At 40.8% G+C, this 20,605-nt stretch overlaps 1 protein-coding gene across 2 annotated transcripts; it reads left to right on the forward strand.

Annotated features, from left to right (window-relative positions):
- The first annotated feature begins 2,689 nt into the window (after nt 1-2,689).
- Nucleotides 2,690-9,574, forward strand: LOC124857439 (potassium voltage-gated channel subfamily A member 2). Of its 2 annotated transcripts, none has more exons than XM_047348699.1 (2): nt 2,690-3,434; nt 4,190-9,574. In XM_047348699.1, exon 2 carries the CDS (start codon nt 4,328-4,330, stop codon nt 5,822-5,824), a length of 1,497 nt encoding a protein of 498 aa, XP_047204655.1. In that variant the 5' UTR covers nt 2,690-3,434; nt 4,190-4,327; the 3' UTR covers nt 5,825-9,574. The 2 variants fall into 2 exon arrangements, with proteins under 2 accessions (XP_047204655.1, XP_047204656.1); XM_047348700.1 differs by having other exon boundaries at nt 2,690-3,430.
- Nucleotides 9,575-20,605: the final 11,031 nt, after the last annotated feature.

A 20,605-nucleotide genomic window follows, 5' to 3' on the forward strand; every position in this document is an offset into this window, starting at 1 on the left:
GCTCCTCCTTAAATCTCTGTCTGCTCGTATGGTTAAAAAGCCCGGCAGAGAGACGCTGGAGTCGGGGATATGATCCTGCAGCCATGTCTCAGTAAAACACATGATACTGCATGCCTGGTACTCTGGCTGGGTCCTTTATAGGGCTTGGAGTTCATCCAACTTGTTTCCCAACGATCTCACATTGCCCATCATAATCGATGGAAGAGATGGTTTGAACTTATAATCAGTCTGACAGAGAGAGGTATTCCTATCATTGTGGTTTTTAGTATAACAATGACCATCAGTGGGACCCTTTGTGAGGTGCCTTGAGATGACATTGTTGTAAATAAGCGCCGCTTAACTAAATAATCTGAACTGAAACTATCTGTGTAGTTATGCTGCTATAGGCTTAGGCTGCTGGAGGACATAATGACCACTTTCACCCTCTTCGCTACATTCTCACACTACTCTCCAATTTTGCATTGTTTGCTGTTATTTCAGTTTTTAACTTTATGTTCTCTCTTTTCTCTTCCTAGAAGCTACTCCTGGCCTGGCTCTGTGTCTGCCTGTGACACCTTTCTGGAGAGGGGAATCGTCTGAGCTTCTGCTGGCAACAACTTAATGCTCACCCTCTACCGATGATCCACATAGCCCTGTCTTTTAGTGTTTAACCCTTTCTCTCTCCCAGACATAGCTACTGACTCAGCTTTTACTGTAACTAATTATATGTGCTCTCTTTCAGACTCTAACCTTGAAAACTGGCTCAGAGTTTATCTGTTCTTTCTTTCTAGGTGAAACGACTAAAGGAACTACATCCATTAACATTTACTTTTCCTTCCCATAGAAAGTACTTCTGGATCAGTGCTTCTGTGTTCTTTTTGTGTCTCTGCTCTGTTCTCTCAAACCCCCAGTCGGTCGTGGCAGATGGCCGCTCACACTGAGCCTGGTTCTGCTGGAGGTTTCTTCCTGTTAAAAGGGAGTTTTTCCTCTCCGCTGTCGCTACATGCATGCTCAGTATGAGGGATTGCTGCAAAGTCAACGCCAGTTACTGTCCACTGTCTCTACATGCTCATCCGGGAGGAGGGAATTCTGCAAGTCACTGACTGGATGCAATCTGCTGGGTTTCCTTAGATAGAAAAACTTTTGATCCAATTTGAATAAAAAGCTAACTCTGACTGCACTGTTCAATTGTTAGGATTAATTGGAATGTATGTACCTGACTTTTGTGAAGTGCCTTGAGACAACATGTGTTGTGAATTGGCACTATATAAATAAAACTGAATTGAATTTAATTTAATGGAACTTCTTCCTTCTCTCTCTTCTCTTAGCTCCTGCTCTGCATCCACGGCGTCTCCTTTTCAGCTCATCGGGGATTTGGGGTTGTAGCTGAAGTATTATTTGAGCTTTTGAGATATTAATCAGCTGCTCCCGGTTGTAAGAAACAACCCCGTTGCCATGGCAATGCATCATAACAAATGTCCTAAAATAGAAAGTATTAAGAAAAATCCTCCAAGCTGCACAGCATCCGACACTGGAGTGGACAGTCATCCAAAAAAAATCCACTGTATCCACCACAAGAGGAATAGTTCCCCAAAAAAAAAACAAATCAGAATCAAAAGTAAGAGAGCTACTCCAACCTGCTGCCACCTTGAGCGGCGCAAGTTAAAGCATCTGAAGGATTTAGAATGCAGTTAGACTTTGATTTTAATTTCAGACAGCCACCTAAGGCAGAACAAGCTGAGTTAGTGCTCAAGTTAATATATAATGATTGTCCTGTCATCAGGAACCAAAAAAACTATTAAGAGATAGTAAAAATGACCTGCTTCCGTAAACGCAGCAGACCAGATGGACAGTGTGACGAGGCAGGCAACCAGGATGGTCTCAGGTCTGCCAAGTGTAACCTTGGAAAGGCTTCACACAAATCATCATGCTGTCTCCCCCATCCCCCCTTTTCTTCCCCTTCACCTCCCAGGGATTCCCACTGACCTCTGTGCTCCCTGGTGGTCATTTCAGAACACTGTGCATTCATTCCCAATACACGCATCAATCATATGGAAGCATTTTCAGTATATTAAGTTTGTTTCTTCTCTTGGAATATAGCCAGGCACACTGATGAAGCATTTGCTCTATTTTTGTCTCCCCTCCCATTAATTATTAATGGAGTTTGTTGCTGGGAATTTTTTTGTTGCACATAAGATTGATTGCTATGAACAAGCACAGAAAAGAAATTGAGAGTTTTCACCTGAGTACACTAGGACACCTGAGATAACTTTAACGTGTCATAGAAATAAAGGAAGGTTCCTTAAGTCTGTAAAAAGGTTTCAGTCTTAACTTTAGGACTATTTTCCATTCAGAACGTAATTGTGTTATTGGTCTCAATTCAACAAAGCTGTGTTTAAAATGGTATTTGTCTTTTATAAGCACCCTATACCCACTGCAGAAAAGGTGGATGTGCTGCTATAGTGCGCCTCTTTTCTCCGTTCCTGCTCCATCACCAGCACCTCTTTTGGTATGCAGAACAGTGCTCGACTGCAGGGTGGACGGAGCTTAATACAGTAGCCAATGAATAACCCTATGGCCAAGTCTGGCTACAGGGATGTTTCACCCACAACGGTTTCCATCACTTAATGAAAAAAATCACCTCCCACCGTGCCGACATGTGCTTAAGCGTTAGGGGTCGCTTCATGTGTGCGTGTGTTTGTGTTCCTGTGTGCGCATGGGGCGCTGGCTTAGTAAAATTGCATAATCTTCAAACCCACTATGACTTTCATGCATGTCGTTTCAAGTCAGTGTCTGCAGACGCCGTTCTGCCCACTGTGTAGACTAAAAGGTGGTTCAGCAGCATCTCCGTGCACCAAGCGTTGGGGCTTTATTGCAGCTGATCTGTGGAATCTTATAGAAATGCTGGTTTATGTGGCGCAAATCTGCCAAATAAATAAATAAATAAATACATTTATCTGGGTGACGCAAAACAGAAATAAGACTCGTTATTGAGGACGTTATCTATAGGTGTCTACCAGAGACAGAGGCTACCTTCGCAGCCACCGGCTCGAACTCGGAGAGTCGCTCCGGTGCGGAGGAAAGAAGAAGATCATTTTGCTGATCCCAGCACTTTCGGTTAATAAGGGAAGCACCAACACCTCCTTGGACGTCTTCCTCCGCCCTTTTTTTTTTTTTTTTTTGCCAATCTTAACCTCACGGCACCCTACCCGGAGGAAAAGAGTCGGGGAGGAGAAAGCGAGGACACACCCGCACATACTGTACGCGGTGTACACAGCAAGGATGCTGCAGACAACATGAGGTGAATATCATCGACTGTTCAAATTGGAAATCTGTTTTCCCCCACCTGCACTGGAGACTGGAGAACCGGTTGCCGCAGCCGGTCATAGCCATCCACCTCCCTGACACCAGCGGGAGCATCCAGCCTCACCCAGAGAGGAAAAAGATGTCTGTAGGTATGCATGACCTCAAGATAAAGCAGCTTTCATCCGTCTCTTCGATTCTGAGTATAAATCTTATCAGACTGTAGTCCATGTACGGATTTACACATCTCAAGGCATGATTACCACACCTGCAGTTTTTGTTGCATTATATATTATTTTGCAAAACTGTTCTTTTACTTGAGACAGGTAGGAATGCAGATAGGGGTGCATTTTTTTCTCAGAAAGCAAATTTCCCTCTGTGGGTAAATTATTTATAGATGTTTTTGAATATTTCAGTAACAGGCACCATTTCAAGACAAAAATGCTCCGCCAAAACCTAACAGAAGACAACTTGCACTAACTAGTTGTGCATTTTTGTCTTTAATCTTTGATTGTTTTTAGATACCAAAAAATTTTAAAGCCATGAACTATTTTTTTAGACTGAAGATATCTGAGGCATGATGTCTATATGGATTTAGTGATTCTCATATGTGGCATTTCAGTTTCGCAGATATAGATGTTGCAGCATATCAGTGTCCTGAAGCATCTATATGTTTTCTTTTTCTTTTAGCTCATGGATTTATCTGCATTGATGATATTTAAATGCAAAGCGGACTGCTTACTTGCATGTTAATTAGTAAGGGCCTCAATTTTATTTCTATTTTCTGTTGTTTGATCTTTATGCTGAAATAAAGTTTTTGACATCTCTGAGCTAAGCAAAAGATAAATCAAGTGCTGAATTATTTAGGTTTCTTTGACCTGGCTACTTTTCTTTGTTCTACCTGCAGTCAGATCCTAGGTGATCATCTTCTGGCCTTCAGGTCTTTACTCTGTTGAGTCCCCACCCTCTCCTGGAGCCCACCTGCAGTTCTCCAGGCTGCAGGACCCAGACGTCCTAAAAGGTGCAGGCCTCCTTGCCCTGCAGAATGACTGTTGCCACAGGCGACCCCTCTGACGAGGCAGCTGCACACCCAGGGCACCCCCTGGACTACGACCCAGAGGCCGACCATGAATGCTGTGAGAGGGTGGTCATTAACATCTCAGGGCTGCGCTTTGAGACACAACTCAAAACCCTCTCTCAGTTCCCAGAAACTCTGCTGGGGGACCCCAAAAAGAGGATGCGCTACTTTGACCCGCTAAGGAACGAATACTTTTTTGACAGAAACAGACCAAGCTTTGATGCCATATTATATTATTACCAATCAGGAGGCCGATTGAGAAGGCCAGTCAATGTCACTCTTGATATTTTTTCTGAGGAAATTCGCTTTTATGAGCTCGGTGAGGAGGCCATTGAGATGTTCAGAGAAGATGAAGGTTTCATCAAGGAGGAGGAAAGGCCTCTTCCTGACAATGAGTTCCAGAGACAGGTGTGGCTTCTCTTTGAGTACCCAGAGAGCTCAGGTCCTGCTAGGATTATTGCCATAATTTCTGTCATGGTCATCCTGATATCTATTGTTAGTTTCTGCTTGGAGACTCTTCCCATATTCCGCAATGATGAGGACGAATTGCACAAGTCCCATGCTCAAATTTTTTCACCTGAGACCAACTCTACAATAATTAGTTACACATCCACCTACTTCACCGACCCCTTCTTTGTCCTTGAAACTCTCTGCATTATATGGTTCTCCTTTGAATTTTTAGTGCGCTTCTTTGCCTGCCCAAGCAAAGCAGGCTTTTTTGGTAACATAATGAACATTATTGATATTGTTGCCATCATTCCTTACTTCATCACTCTTGGTACCGAGCTGGCAGACAGGGCAGAGGATGGTCAGCCAGGTCAGCAAGCCATGTCTTTAGCCATTCTCAGGGTCATCCGCTTGGTACGAGTCTTCAGAATCTTTAAACTGTCCCGTCACTCCAAGGGGCTTCAGATTTTAGGTCAGACCCTTAAAGCCAGTATGAGAGAGCTCGGCCTCCTCATTTTTTTCCTCTTTATAGGGGTTATCCTGTTTTCCAGTGCAGTTTACTTTGCTGAAGCAGATGAGCCTGAATCACAGTTTGAGAGCATCCCAGATGCATTTTGGTGGGCTGTGGTGTCCATGACAACAGTCGGCTATGGTGATATGGTCCCGACAACAATTGGTGGCAAGATTGTGGGCTCCCTCTGTGCCATTGCAGGTGTGCTTACCATTGCCTTGCCGGTGCCTGTCATTGTGTCCAACTTCAACTACTTCTATCATCGTGAGACTGAAGGAGAAGAGCAGGCTCAGTATCTCCAGGTCAATGTGCCCAAAACGGATTCAGTGGAGGAGCTAAAGAAGAGCCGGAGCGGCTCCACCATCAGTAAATCAGACTACATGGAGATTCAGGAGGCTGTCAACAACAGCAATGAGGACTTTCAGGAGGAGAACCTTAAGACAGCAAACTGCACACTCGACAACACAAACTATGTAAACATCACCAAGATGCTCACAGATGTGTAGTCTGCATATTTTTCCTCCAGTTACGGTGGGAAATATAAAACTGTACAACTGGATGGGACAACAAATACCTATATCCTCCTACCACACGTGATTGAAAAATCAAGGCAATATAATACAGAATGTCAGTGATGATGATTGAGAGATATTCCAAATGCAATTTCTTCCCTTTGCACCAATCAAGTCTCCACTTTTCATAATGTTCTCTTTAAAACTCCTAAAAAAATTCTGAGGTTCTAAATTTTTAATTTGTGCATGGAGTTGTCCTTGTCTGATCAGCTGCTAGAAAAAAACACAATACCTAAAAATGTCCTGCTCAACACTGTAGCCAACAGTTGCACACACAGAAAAGAAACAAAAGTAAACACAAACTTCACGCTTTTGAACCCTGCCCTTTTATCCGTCATTTACCAGAGCACGCATCTCTCGCTTTCTGAAGAGCTAGTTGTGTACTACATATGCTGCTCTTTGGAGCTAATGGTACAAAACTGTCTTGTGCTTCAGCATTTAGAGCTAATGGTATGTGTGAGCCAAGCCGGCACTAAAGCTAATATGGCTTGTGGGTGACTTATAACGAGGCTGGTGGTTAAGTACACCAAGTTATTAGAAGGATGAATGACAGCCAACAGCTCTAAGCTTATGGTTTGACACCCTTTCCTCTTGTAGACATCAGTATCTGATGAATGACTGACAATGGCCTTGAATCTTCACTGCTTTGGTCTTATATGTACTCTGTATTGCAATGCAAGATTTCCCACCTCCATTCACCCATACTGGTCTTACTGCAAAGCTTTGAGACATCTTGAATGTTTCTTCTTGTTTAGTATTTCACTGTTTCACTCTTACAGTGCTTATCCATTTAGATAGGTAGCTTAACTGTGACTTAACTGATATCCAATATGTAGGTAGGAAGAATTATAGTCAGTAGATTACTGCATGACATTTTTATCTCAAAGAGAAGTTCCACTTGTTTCTTAACTGCCACTTGCTTCACCTGGCCAATGTATATTTGTTTGTACACTGCCTTCTATACAAATCCACACTTTTAAAAGGATGCCTGCAGGTAGCTATTGACCTAAAACTAAGTCTGAGAACTTTTGATTGATTAATAATGTAATTTTCTACACATAACAAGATGCGTATCAATATATACATTCCATCCAGAAGTTACTGCTGTTCAAATTGTGCCACGGCGCTGCAAACTGAGCTGTGATTAAGGATGTAAACTCATCCTCTGCTTTTGGATATAAATCTCTGCCTCAGTGATCAAAGTCCTGCTGCTGTGTCTGTTTCACGGGTTCATCCAATCGTGTCCTCGTTATCAAAATAGCAACTATTAAGGAGTTGTGTGTTGAAAAAAAGATGCTTTTCCTGCCTTTTGTCTGTGTTCACCTAGTGTTGCATGACCTTAAAACATTTCTAGCATGCATGTAAGCTAAAGCAGGAAGCATCTAAGAGAATAAAACAAAATATTGCAATAGATACATTTATTTCTTATATGTAAAACAATGTATCTTTATAGGCAAATCACATATACAGCACACATATGCTTTTATTAGAGATCTTAAAACCCTCAAGAGTAAGTGTGAGCTTTTCCACAATGTGCAACTCATATTGTTATTTTTAACAATATTAATAATTGTTCCTTTCAGAGTGCAAAGACATGCTCTCATTTGACATCTTAAGAAGTTTTCTTGCCTGAGAACTGGCACATGATCTGTATCTTAACCGAAACATTTGTCTGCTTTGTTTCTAAACTGCCCTTGGTTGATGTAGCTGTTCAACACCAGGTTGATCTTTAAGCTGTAAACCCTAAACCGAGTTTTTTACGATAAAGCTTTTACTAACATTGGGTCGGTCACAATATAAGTGAAGTCTAACTGTCCCCTAAGACATTTCTGATGCCAGAAGATCATTATATGTTTAAAAGTTGGCCTTGGACATGAATTAAGCTCTGAGGTTGCATAGAGCTAAGACTTTCCACAGTTCGCTCAACACTGCCAAGGTAACAGTCAAAGGCAGTAACATCAATATGGGAGGTGATAATTAGCAGCAGTGTAGCAGACATTGTCTGACCTAGTTATGGTCTATGGCATGCCCCTGTCTCTTGCCTTTCTGCTTTTTCTCACGGATGTCCAACACAGTCACAAAAGTTTATTGCTAGGAGAAGGCGTGTAGCAAGAACTGTCTTGATGAATTCTGTAAATGCAGGGTTTATCTCCTTGTTGCTCGGGTTTCCTTTTGTCGTCACTACAGTCTCAACCTGCAGTAGCAAAATGTTTCAATGCCATTGCTGCCAATATGTCCTCAGGATGCATCATCCAACTGCCTGATGTGAGGTCTCTTAAGTCGTTTCTGTCTAAACTGTGGGTTTTTAAATATTTTTTATTTAAATAATTTCATGGGTAGTTTAAGGTAAAATGAGATTTTAAATAATGACTAACTCAAGGTAGGGTAACAATAAGTAGGTTTTTTTTAGCAACACACCCGATCTACTTTGGTGGACCACAATATGTAAAAAGTGTATGGTTCTTGAATGAAAAACTTATTTTAATACACCTCATCCATTCAGTTGAGATTTTTTCTCCCGGGTGCTGATTTGGGTGTGTTAATGCACAGCGAGCAGTAACGTACATGTGTGACAGGGAAGGAGAAGAACTTCTGAATGTCAGTATCATAGTCTGGTTCTACAGCTGCATTTATGCAACTGCCATTTGCATATCTGTATATGTTGGGGAAAACTCACAGTCTGACCAAAAATATTTGTTTACGCATTTATGTATCATATTTTTATGCTTTCATTTGTTTTTTGTTTAACACTTGATAAATGTTTGTACCTTGACATTTATCTTTATTGTAATAAGAGTGTTACTGTGTATTAGCCCAACTCACTGTAGCAGCTCATGCACTGGAGACTACAACATGGTAGTTGATCATCCACAACTGTTTCTGCTTATAGCACAAAAAAGAGTAGAGTTGACTTAAGGAATATTATTTCTCACCCACTGAGGGACCCACCAGCAAATTCCACTCCATGAGCTGGATGAACCGCAGTGAGAGATCTATGCAGAGATTGATTATAAGCTGCTACTTTTTTTGAAAATAGAAGGTTTCAGAACAGATTTGATTTAATGTTTTATCTGCCATCAGTTCCATGCTGGTTCAAAGAGCTGACCGAGCTTTTAAAAGGACCTGGAAGACAAAGCTGAAGCTTGATAGCTGAAGGGGAAATATTAATCGGCTGAGCTTTGGGCTTATTTGAACTGCCATGTCAGCTGTTTGCAGCAAGGTCCCCCGTTATAACTCAACCATACAAAGCAAGATGATCAATATGCAAACCATGTGTAAGTGTATGTTTGAGACTCTGTGTGCTTTCTTTTTCTGTTGAACCCAGAGGCTGATGTGGCATCCACTAAAACAATATGTACAGCTGTTCACCTCACCTCTGCTCTCCTGTATCATAGAGGCCTAAAACATCCAACAATGCTGATACAGTGGATATGATTTTTCTTTCTGTGAAATGAAATGTAGAACAATATTGTAAATAATCATGAGGGAGAACGGAGAAAGAACACATGTACTACATATTGTATGTAACATTTGGATTCAAAAGTAGTATTACCTGCACTTTACAACAAAAAGGACAATCTATGAACAAGAAAACATGTAAAATAAGAACCACGCATACTTCCAAATGATCATAACCATGAAAAAGTAATATCAATAATGAAGCCAATAATTATTCAACTGAAACTGTGTTCAGTGTGTTTATTGTGTTTTGGTTTTTGCAGCTCGTATTGATAGAAAGACATGCAGAGGTGTTTTTTAAATGTTTGACGAGCCTTTCTTCCTTCACATCACAATGTCTGTGAGGTATTGGGTCTGCAAGTGATTTGATGATCTAATTTTAGCCCAAGAGCATCTGTGCTGATACAAAATGCCACGAATCTATCAAAGCCAAGTTTGTTGTTATTTTTAGGATACCCAGCGTCTTTGTAGCCATGGGCATTGTGAAGGACATTTTCAAATGCCTCCTGGTATCTTCAGCTTCTTCCTCCCTTTAAGTGCATGCTATATGCTCCCTGCAGTTTAAAAGAAAGAGCAGGGTGTTCTATTTATAGTGTTTTTATTGGATAATGAGAAAGAAGGAGGAGAATTCTGGGCAGAGGAGAAGACAAAGGGAAAGTGGAACAAAGATGCTAACGTGAAACAATTCTTGAAGTCAGTTATTTTCTACCGCTTCTTGAAGATTTCTTAAAGTTAACTTTCTGTGGTTTGTATCCAAATACAAGTCATAGCTGGATACAATTATATTTGTCTAATTCTAAAGAATTTTCTTGTCAGACATGCCTTTTTATGTAAAACACATAAAGACAATTGCATTTATAGTTTGATCATTAAGATGCTATGTTAAACTCCTGGTCCTTGGTAATGCATGTAAGTTGTTGTTAGTATGAGTGCAACCTTCCTATTTGATCCACACTATCTTTAGTCAACTTGTGGTTAACTTCAGCTCTACATTGTGTTCAGGAAGACTTTGGGCCTTGGTGCCATGGAGCTTCAGCTCTGCTGTAGTCATTACTCCTGCTTTGATCTAGTGGTAGTGTGCAGCTCTCTGCAGCATCACTTTGCTGGATCCAGGGAAATCATGGAGAGACAGATGGGACAGAGCCACCCAAGCAAGGAACTGGTACTGGTGCAGGTGCAGGTGGCCACCACTATATACTGTACAGTTGTTGTTATTGTTAGAGAGGAGTGAGGAGGAGAGTGTTGTTTATCAGCAGCCTGCCTACAGGAGCATGGCTGAGGAGTACTACAGGTTTGCACAGTACTTACCATCTTGTAATTAGCAGAAGAGCGCTCTGGGACCTGGAACTTATCCAACAGGGCTGCCCTAGCATCAGAGAACACCCCACCATTGGGAGGTGGAGGTTTAAGTCCTGGTTTCAATCAAGGAAAGTGTAAAACTGCTATAAGAAGGTGGAGCTGATGTCCATAGCACAGTTTCACAGCCATCCTGTTTAAGGGTTAGACTGAAAGTAGAAACATAAAATAAATTAACATTTTAAAGGTTTACCTAAATGAAAGGTAAAGAAGGCAAGGAAGGAAGAAGAATTGCTGCCATCTAGAGGTAGTGTGGCTGAAAAGGTGATGGTGTTGCTTTGACATCAGTCAGTGAGTGTGGAAGCTCATATTCTGAAATTTTAAAGTCCAGGAGTTACAGTTAAAAAATACCAGGCACATTACTCATATGTTGATATTGTAAACATGATATGGTGTGTTTGGTAATGCTTAATATTTAGTGCAACAGTGGGACTGTTATGGTCTAAGGGTTGGAGATGAAGCTTGAGTGATTACTTGGTTTTACTCACAGTTATGTAGTTTAATCCAGTGGTCTCAAAATTTAAGGCAAATTCCTCTTTTAAAGTCACTTGAATCTGACTGGTTGGTAAAATATGCACTGATCAGCCATAACATTAGGACCACCTGCCTTATTGTGTGTTTGCCCACTTTTATAGCCAGAATAGTTGTGACCCATGGAGGGATGTGCTCCACTTTACCCTTGAAGATGTGCTGTGATAACTTGCAGCAAGATGTTAGCTGCTGATGCTTTAAGGCATGTAAACTGGAAGGTGGGGCCTGGGTGGAAAGGCTTTGTTTGTCAAGCACACCCCACAGTACCTTTGTTGGAAATATGGGTAATTAGGAGCCCAAATAAACACGGGAGAGAGGGAGACAGCAGGTTATTGAGGAGTATACAAAAGCTACTTAAAGTAAAGATGAGAGACAGCAAGGAGGTGTGCAGGAAGAAGCTGGAGAACAAGCTTTAGCAGAACAATATCAGAGATATGTGGTCAGGGATGAAGAAGATTCCAGGCTTCAAGCAGAAGGAGAATTGGGCCGATAGAAGCCTGGACAGAGCCAATGAGTTGAACACATCCTGTAATAGATTCAGTCAGGAAGAAGTTCAGCATCCTCATTTCCTGCAACCAGCCAAATAGACATCCCATCCCCCTTTGACCCACAGTTTTCCAGTCACACCTCAAACGTTTTATCTTACACCTCAGCCAGGTGTCTTCATCCAAATCAGGAGATGTGTGTGCTCCCTTAGTCTGACCCAGGGGAAGGTTTCAGTGACATCCCACATCATGAAGTTCCTAGAGAGAGTCCACCTAGGTAAGCAAACAAGCACATACCAGGACCCCCTGCAGTTTGCTTATCAACGTAGAGTTGGAGTTGAAGATGTCATCATACACCTGCTTCAACAAACCCACTGTCATCTGGACAAAGCTCCTCTGTGAGGATCATGTTATTTGATTTCTCCAGTACATTTAACACAATTCAACCTGATTTGGTTTGTCAGAATTTGTCAGAAACAATTATTTGGATCATTGATTTCCTGACAAGTAGACTACAGTTTGTGAGACTGAATGGCCATGTGTCTAAACAGAAGGTCAACAGCACAGGGGATGGCACTCTCACTCCATTCCTTTTCACTCAGTACACCTTAGACATCCAGTACAAGAGAGTTCTGTCATCTGCAGAAATACCCAGATGACAGTTGTTGGGTGTATCAGAGGTCAACAAGATGCTGAGTACAGAGAATGTGAACAAAATAAAGATGATTGTAGATGTTAGGACAAACAGACGTATGTCAAACATTATTTTCATCATGTGAGAAGAAGTAGAATCTAAAACAACTGGGGCAACTGGGCCAATTTAAAGTCTGCCAACCATGAACTTAATGGTAACGCTGGTTTGGGGCATTTGATGAACAGACGTTTGGGATTTGTTTACCAAGAAACTTAAGAAACATGAAAAACCAGATCAGTAATGAAAACTACATTTATTGTAGTTAAAGCAGGCTGAAGATTCCATAAAAACTAACGCCAGGTGTCATCCTGGCTGTTTGACTTGAGAACTTGAAGTGTAAGCAGAGTCACATAATGGAATTTATCTACATCACTTTTATTCTCTGTTATTGAGTCATTAGATTAGAAAATTCTTTATTTTCTAAAAATGCTTTTAATTTGCTATCCTTTTCCCTCATCCTTCTGTTTGACCAAAACCTGGAAATCAGAGATCTTTGGAAATTTACTGCTGAGGAATTTTGAATGATAGATAAAACTTTGTCATGAAAACTGAAAAATGTCCAGTCACCTTCTATTTGAGCATTTAGGAGAAACATATCCTGAATAACAGAATTTACAACAAAATCCGGGACACCTTATTTAAATCAAATTAGAAGACAACAGTAACAGATAATGTAATTTTTAGTCTCATATTTTCATTAATGAAGGAATAAAAAACATAAACATTCAACGTGCTGGTGAATATTTTGTTTTTCCACCATTGGACAAAGTGACCTTTTCTTTAGGAACAAACATCTTTCGTTTCTCAGCAAGAAAGAAAATAAATTATCTATGTATTCAATAAAATATGTATGTACACTATATATAGCATTCATAAAATATATCTAAACTTAGCACAAAAAACGAAATGTGTGGTTAGTAGATTTGTTTTGTTTTGTTTTTTGTAACAATGCTTTTTAGAAATAAACTCGAAACTATTAAAATGTCTATTTATTTCCCATTACATGGGGCCACATTTGTGATGAAAATTTGTGCGGTGGGAGGGGGCCCGGCGACGGTATCCAGGGTAATGTCAGCATACCACCAAGAAAGTCGAACCACATCCAACAGGATCAACTGTGGATGCAAGAGGAAGCTGTCTGAAAGGAATGTTTGGGTGCTAACCCGGATTGTCTCCAAAAAACATAAAACCACGGCTGCCCAAATCAGCGGAGAATTAAATGTGCACCTCAATTCTCCTGTTTCCACCAGAACTGTCTGTCGGGAGCTCCACAGGGTCAATATACACGGCCGGGCTGCTATAGCCAAACCTTTGGTCACTCATGCCAATGCCAAACGCCGGTTTCAATGGTGCAAGGAGCGCAAATCTTGGGCTGTGGACAATGTGAAACATGTATTGTTCTCTGATGAGTCCATCTTTACTGTTTTCCCCACATCCGGGAGAGTTACGGTGTGGAGAAGCCCCAAAGAAGTGTACCACCCAGACTGTTGCATGCCCAGAGTGAAGCATGGGGGTGGATCAGTGATGGTTTGGGCTGCCATATCATGGCATTCCCTTGGCCCAATACTTGTGCTAGATGGGCGTGTCACTGCCAAGGACTACCGAACCATTCTTGAGGACCATGTGCATCCAGTGGTTCAAACATTGTATCCTGAAGGCAGTGCCGTGTATCAGGATGACAATGCACCAATACACACAGCAAGACTGGTGAAAGATTGGTTTGATGAACATAAAAGTGAAGTTGAACATCTCCCATGGCCTGCACAGTCACCAGATCTAAATATTATTGAGCCACTTTGGGTGTTTTGGAGGAGCGAGTCAGGAAACGTTTTCTTCCACCAGTATCACGTAGTGACCTGGCCACTATCCTGCAAGAAGAATGGCTTAAAAGCCCTCTGACCACTGTGCAGGACTTGTATATGTCATTCCCAAGACGAATTGACGCTGTATTGGCCGCAAAAGGAGGCCCTACACCATACTAAAAAAGTATTGTGGTCTAAAACCAGGTGTTTCAGTTTCATTGTTCAACCCCTGTACTGTACTGTATTGCTTCTTTTCGCTTTTCTCCTAAGCTCCCTGCTTGCTTGCATTCTTTTACTCCTAATATTTTATCTCTTAGCCAAAATTACAGAAATATTGGACTAAAACAACTTCTTACCAGCGACTCCCAAGGATTATTATTATTATTTATTATTTTTTAAAGGATTTTGATGTTTTTATAATCGAACTTGAAAGAAGGACAAGTTGACGCCAGCTAATGAGCACAAAATTCCTCCCTTCACCATAGAGGACTTCGAGAAACGTTTACAGAAATTGGCTGTTTTGAAGATGAAAATCCATCGACTAGAAGTGAATGTGGAGGTGAATATGGGGTACAACAATGATTCAACTCCGCCTGTGATCCCAAACAGTGACAGCCAGCTCAACAACTCAGCCGGCAATCAGAACACTGAGAATAAACCTACCGGCAGACCTCCCTGGCATATTTTAGGGGCATGCCCAAAAAATCAAGGTGGACGACTCACTGGAAGATCACAGCAATTAAATAAAATAGAATGGCCAGAATTACAGAGAAATGCCCCCGTTTCCCCTGGGAAAAGGAGACTTCGACAGCGAGCTGCTGTCACAACAACTGATAGGAGTGAGACAGCTGGAAATAATAGAATTCCCCTGTTTCTGTCCTTGGATTATTGAGCCAGCCTAGCCCTCGGATTATTCAACCTGGAGTCACTTCTTACCTGTGCTGTGGAGATCACCGCCTGCCGCCCACTGATGTTTCCCCTCTGGGTTTCAAGTTCCACTCAAGACAAAAGCAGGTTAGTGACTTTTCTGATCCCTGCAAAATCTGGAGAGACTACAAGTCACTAATCCCTCTTTCTGCCTCAGTGATTCCTGGAAGCTGTGAGGAGTGTTACCTGTGAGACGTTTTCCTGAGGCTGAATAAACCTTTTAAACTTTCAGTACTGTGTCTGGCTGAATCTTGGGTCCGCCTTTTTCTGATTCATAGCAGAAAAATCTGGCCAAAAATGGACCCATCGCCAGCACAACAGTGGTGTACCCACGTTGATGAGACCCTTTCCTGGTTGGGTTCTGGCATGGAGGAAATAATTTCCACATTACGTTCTGGCAATCTTGTCTCTGAGCCGCCACCGTCACAAAGAAACCATGCCCAAGTAACACGGACAACAGCAGAGGTAAGGGAGCCACGCCTCTCTCCGCCTGAGATGTTCAGGGGAGACTCAGACCAATGTCGAGCTTTTCTAACTCAGTGTGAAATTCATTTTGAGCTTCAGTTGTTGTCCTTTCCCACTGAACGTTCCAAGGTGGCGTTTGTTATATCTCTGCTGGCAGGAAAGGCAAAACAGTGGGGAACTGCTGAATGGCATAACAGGTCTGCATCTTTTAATCTTTATGAAACTTTTTCCAAGGAACTCATTCGAGTTTTTGACCCGGTCATTCCAAGTTGTGAGGCCGCAAGAGGATCATTGTCCCTCAAACAGGGTGATCAGCCTGTCTCGACCTATATAATTGACTTTCATTTCTTGGCTGCAGAGAGCTGTTGGAATGAGGCAGCACAAATGGATGCATTAATGAAAGGATTAAACGAAGACATCAAGGATGAGCTAGCGACCCGTGACTATCCTTCTTCCCTGAAACAACTCGAGGACTTGGCTGCTCGCATTGATATTCGGCTGGCAGAGATAAGGAAGGGTCGTTCATCATTAACTCAGGTTTCTGCACACCGGTATGAGAAAAGGAGTCGGTCACCTTTCACTGAGGAAAATGATAATTGTGAGCCCATGCAATTGGGCAGAACCAAGATTACCCCTGAGGAGAAAGATTGTCGGAGAAGATTCAAGCTCTGTTTTTATTGTGGAGAGAAGGGACATTTAGCACTCAGGTGTCCACTAAAAGGACAGGCTCAGCAGAGGAAGGGAGGTCTCTACTGAGCCGAAGTCAACTATCTGCCTCCTCCTTCTTGTTTCCTGCCCATTTTCAAACCTCTTCTTTGTCTCTCCAGGGGGCCGTGTTTATTGATTCAGGAGCAGATACTGAATTCATGGACGAAACATTTGCAAATAAAAACGGCATAAAACTTATTCCGTCAGCTGACACAAGAAACGTGCTAGCTTTGGATGGGCACAGCATGAACAATTCACATTTCAGGATGGAGGAGATTACCTTAACAGTTTGAGGTAATCATCAAGAAAAAGTAACTTTCATGATCATTAATTCGCCTGAACTTCCTGTAGTCCTAAGGGCCTCCTGGTTGCAGAAACACAACCCTCACATTGACTGGAAGAAAAAAGAAGTTTTGGGTTGGTCTGAGTCATGTTCCACTAACTGTCTTTTGTATGCTGCTACGGAGGTCAGTGTGGAGAATGAGGTTGAGGAGACCTATCCGGATTTATCCAAGGTACCGCAGTTAAGCGCTGCTGCACAGCCGCATCTAGGCCTGGTGGCTGAAAGTCCCGGTGTGTGACGTACGCACCTGGCCGGTGGATTATTGTCTTGCTCGATGCTGGGCGGGTCCGGGAGATCCGACAGAGTCACCTGAAAGTCAACTCAGAGGTGAGACAGTTTTAAAATACAGTACATGAGATAAGAGTGAGCGCTATAGAAATGAAAGAAGAAAAGTACTTAAAAGTCGTTTGGTAGTGTCTCGCCGAAAGGAGACTGCATTGGAAAGGTGTTATTTCGCCGCAAAGAAATAGTGATAAATTTAGGTAGGATCTCGCCGCAAGGAGATCAGAGACGACTAGGCGCCGTAAAGTGAACTGGATAATTTGGTTGGTAACATTCCGCGGGAAGGGATTTAAATTAACTGTTAAATAATAAAGAGATCTCATAAACTAAGCTAGGTCGACCATACATATTGCTGAAGGGACATAAATATGTTAAAATACTAACTGTGTGAGTGCTATATTATTGTTCTTCCTATTTTTATTACACATTAACCATCATCTCCTAAACATCAAAGTGGGGATGATTGTGTTAAATGTGCTTTAATTTGGAAGATAATATTGGTTTTTTACAGTGTGGAAGTTTAAGTGTAAATGAGTAAAAAAAAAAAAGTTTAAACTTTCCTGAAGGAATTTTGTTTGTCTTAAATGTTGCGATCAGTCGGAAAAGAAGGTAAAAGTGAAAAGGGACATTGGAGATGCGAAAAGAAAGTTGTTTTAGAAAGGAATATAATGCATGTTGTAGAAGGAAGTGACAGGCAGGTGGACAACTGACTGACTGATAATATTTCTTTGTGCAAAATCTGAACCTATACTAAACTTTTTCTTCTGCCTCTCTCACACACAAATACACACATATATGGGATTTGAGTTCAACATCTGCGTTTTTGAGTCTGGATTTTAGAAACCTGCCCTTCTCCATGGCTACTCCGCCAGAGATGTTTCTCCAGCACGGCCTGAAAGAGAGAGATCGGCCTTCCTGTCTGCCTGCTTGTTGAAAATCGCAGTGTGAGTTTCCACAAAAAACAAAACTCAGACGAAGTCTGGCCCGAACCCACTGAGATGGACAACGATCCATGCTGTTTGCAAGAGCCAGACGAGCGATACACTGGATTTATATTGAAAGCACATCTTATGCGGGCAGAAGAGAAACCGGAGCAAAGTTTCTTCTTTCTCCCTCCTGGAGAAGTTAAAGTGGACAAAGAATGATTGAATGTCTCACCAACAGACCGGGGAAGGGCCTGGTTGTTTTTTGGACTGATAGAGGACTGTGTGCCTGACAATCTGACTCTGGAGCGATTTAGAAACTGATGGAGGTAACATACAAACACACACACATTTGCATAAATCTTTTCCTATTTTCTGCAATGAAGAGCGCTTATTAACCGCTGCTCATGTGACGCTTGCTTGACGTTGACAGATATAGCGGGTTAAAATATTATTTTAGGGTTAGAAAAGTATCTTTAAAAGGGTGATAACTTAGCTCATTTGATACTTTCCAGTTAATTCTTTTAGAGAAACAAGTTCTCTTTCATCGTGGAATATTCAGGGTCAATTATTCTAGTTATTAAAAGTTATGAAAAAGCAGAGGAAGTTACAACATCTCCAAAACTCAGCAGTAACCATGTGTTTCTATGTCATTCTCAGGACAGATCTCATGAAGGAGCATTTTTAAAAAACCCAGCGCATGCGTAAAACTTGATGGGTTTTTCCTTCAGGTATTATTTTCTGTTGTCAGAGTTTGTATTCCATAAATCTAATGGGTAGAGACCTCATTAAAACAGGCTTAGTTTTACTGCAGATGGTCTTCATACAGTTTCTGACACAGTATTTACAGTTTGGTGCAGTTTTTGTCCGCAAGTGTTAACTGACGCTTATGGAAAGTACAAATTCATTGTTTTTCACAGCAGCTGCTGGGAAGAGGTTATATTAGGTTTTTCTTCCCTCTTCTGATTCATGCAGCGTGTTGATTTACACTGTACCTTATATCAGGTCCTGACAAAAACTATGAAAGGCTTGGTTCTGCAGTTTCCTTTTTTCTCCCTTTGGGGAAGGAAAGAGAAACTTAATCAGTTCTGTGTTGCATAGGAATCTTAAAACACTTGTTGTTTTCTAAGATATCACCAGCTAAAACTTTTAAAACTTTGAGAGTAATTGGTTTTGTTAAACACATTTCCCTTGGTAAATCAAACCTTTAAAATGAGAATGAAAAATGGGGTTATTTAGAAAGAATCTGATTGGACAGTGGTACCACACAAAAATTAAACTAATCTAATGTTTCCTAAAAGACTCTGCATGAAAAGGCCTTCAGAACCATGGAGTTATTTTCCACCACAGTAACAAGTTTTTAAGCATGCTTTTTCTTTATTTTAAAACCGATCTGGTTTTTGTTTGTTTTGTTTTTGGCTTTTTAGCATAATGTTTGTCTGAAGCTTCTTATGAATTGGGTTTGAAGCAAATATGATCTGAGGTACATTAGGAGCTGTGAACTAATAATTTTAAATCTGATTATTGTCCAAGCAGAAATAATATATTTAGCCAATCCTTCAATCTCTGCAGAAAGTTAACACCATTGTTCAATGCAGTAGTACTCAACTTGTGGTTCCTGGACTCCTGAAGCCCATAAGCCATAGATTTTGGGTCCATAAAATTATAATATTTAATTAAAGGTAGACCGATTACCTATTAAAATAGATCTAAGCCAATGATGAGTTCCAGTCATTTGGTGGCTTTGAAATGCAATAATACTCAAAATTTCTACTCTGGGGAACACAGATTGGGGTTGAAGAGTTTTGTTTTGGAACCAAGGTTAGGATTTTTATAACAGAATCAAGACAAGTAAAATCCTTCATTTTAGGAAAAGAAAAGAAATAAAGGCCCTCTTAACAGTAAGAGGATGGTCGGCTCAAACTCCAGTCTCCTTGTTTGATTTCTTAGGGTTTAAAGATTAAAATAATACATGGGAGTACAAAGGTACACAAGGTGATTTCAGATTACTAAGATATAAAATATTGGAACATTTATCAGCCTTTGGATTATTAAAGAGGGGTTCTAGTAATTTTTCTAATGTTTCTCCCCAACTCTCAAAATTTAAATAGGCCAAATTAAAGAAAATGATGTTTGTTCTTTTTGAAACACTATGTGGGAAAAAGTCCAGTTTGGAGTCAAGCTTCTTATCTTAATTTCTGATTAAGTCAAACACTGCAGTTTTTGTTTTGTTTGGGTATACCATAAAAATGTCAATGCCGACTTTTCTAATTTCCCCTCGGGGATCAATAAAGTATCTGTGAATTTGAATTGAATTGAATTAAAATACTTCTTTGCATTTAACCTGAAATTCTGCAATACAGCTGCGATCAAATTGAGCCAAACAAAAAGTGAATTATAACAATAACTCTCAGGATTGTAGTTATTATTATTGCAGAGTTACAGTACAAAGAATTAGCAAAAGGTTTCAGCATCACTGAATTTGGATTCATTTAAGAGAAAACTGTTGCTGTGCTTCTAAATAGTTTGTGCACTCATCTTAAAAAGGATCCTGAAGATTGTCATAACAAAATTGATCAATTATAGCATTAAAAGATATGGTTGAGAAAACATATTCTGAAAAGAGATTGTTAAAAATTTCTTTGAATTCTTGAAGCTTCAAATTTGGCCATTTATTTGTCTTTGATGTTTTGTCTTTGTTTTGATGGAATGAATGTTTGTTATATATGTTGCATGAAAC

Source organism: Girardinichthys multiradiatus, chromosome 20 (genome assembly GCF_021462225.1).
Source record: "Girardinichthys multiradiatus isolate DD_20200921_A chromosome 20, DD_fGirMul_XY1, whole genome shotgun sequence".
Lineage (NCBI taxonomy): Eukaryota > Metazoa > Chordata > Actinopteri > Cyprinodontiformes > Goodeidae > Girardinichthys > Girardinichthys multiradiatus.

Coding starts and splice junctions, on each gene's coding strand:
- LOC124857439 (XM_047348699.1), top strand. CDS start 4,328: ATGACTGTTGCCACAGGCGACCCCTCTGACGAGGCAGCTGCACACCCA.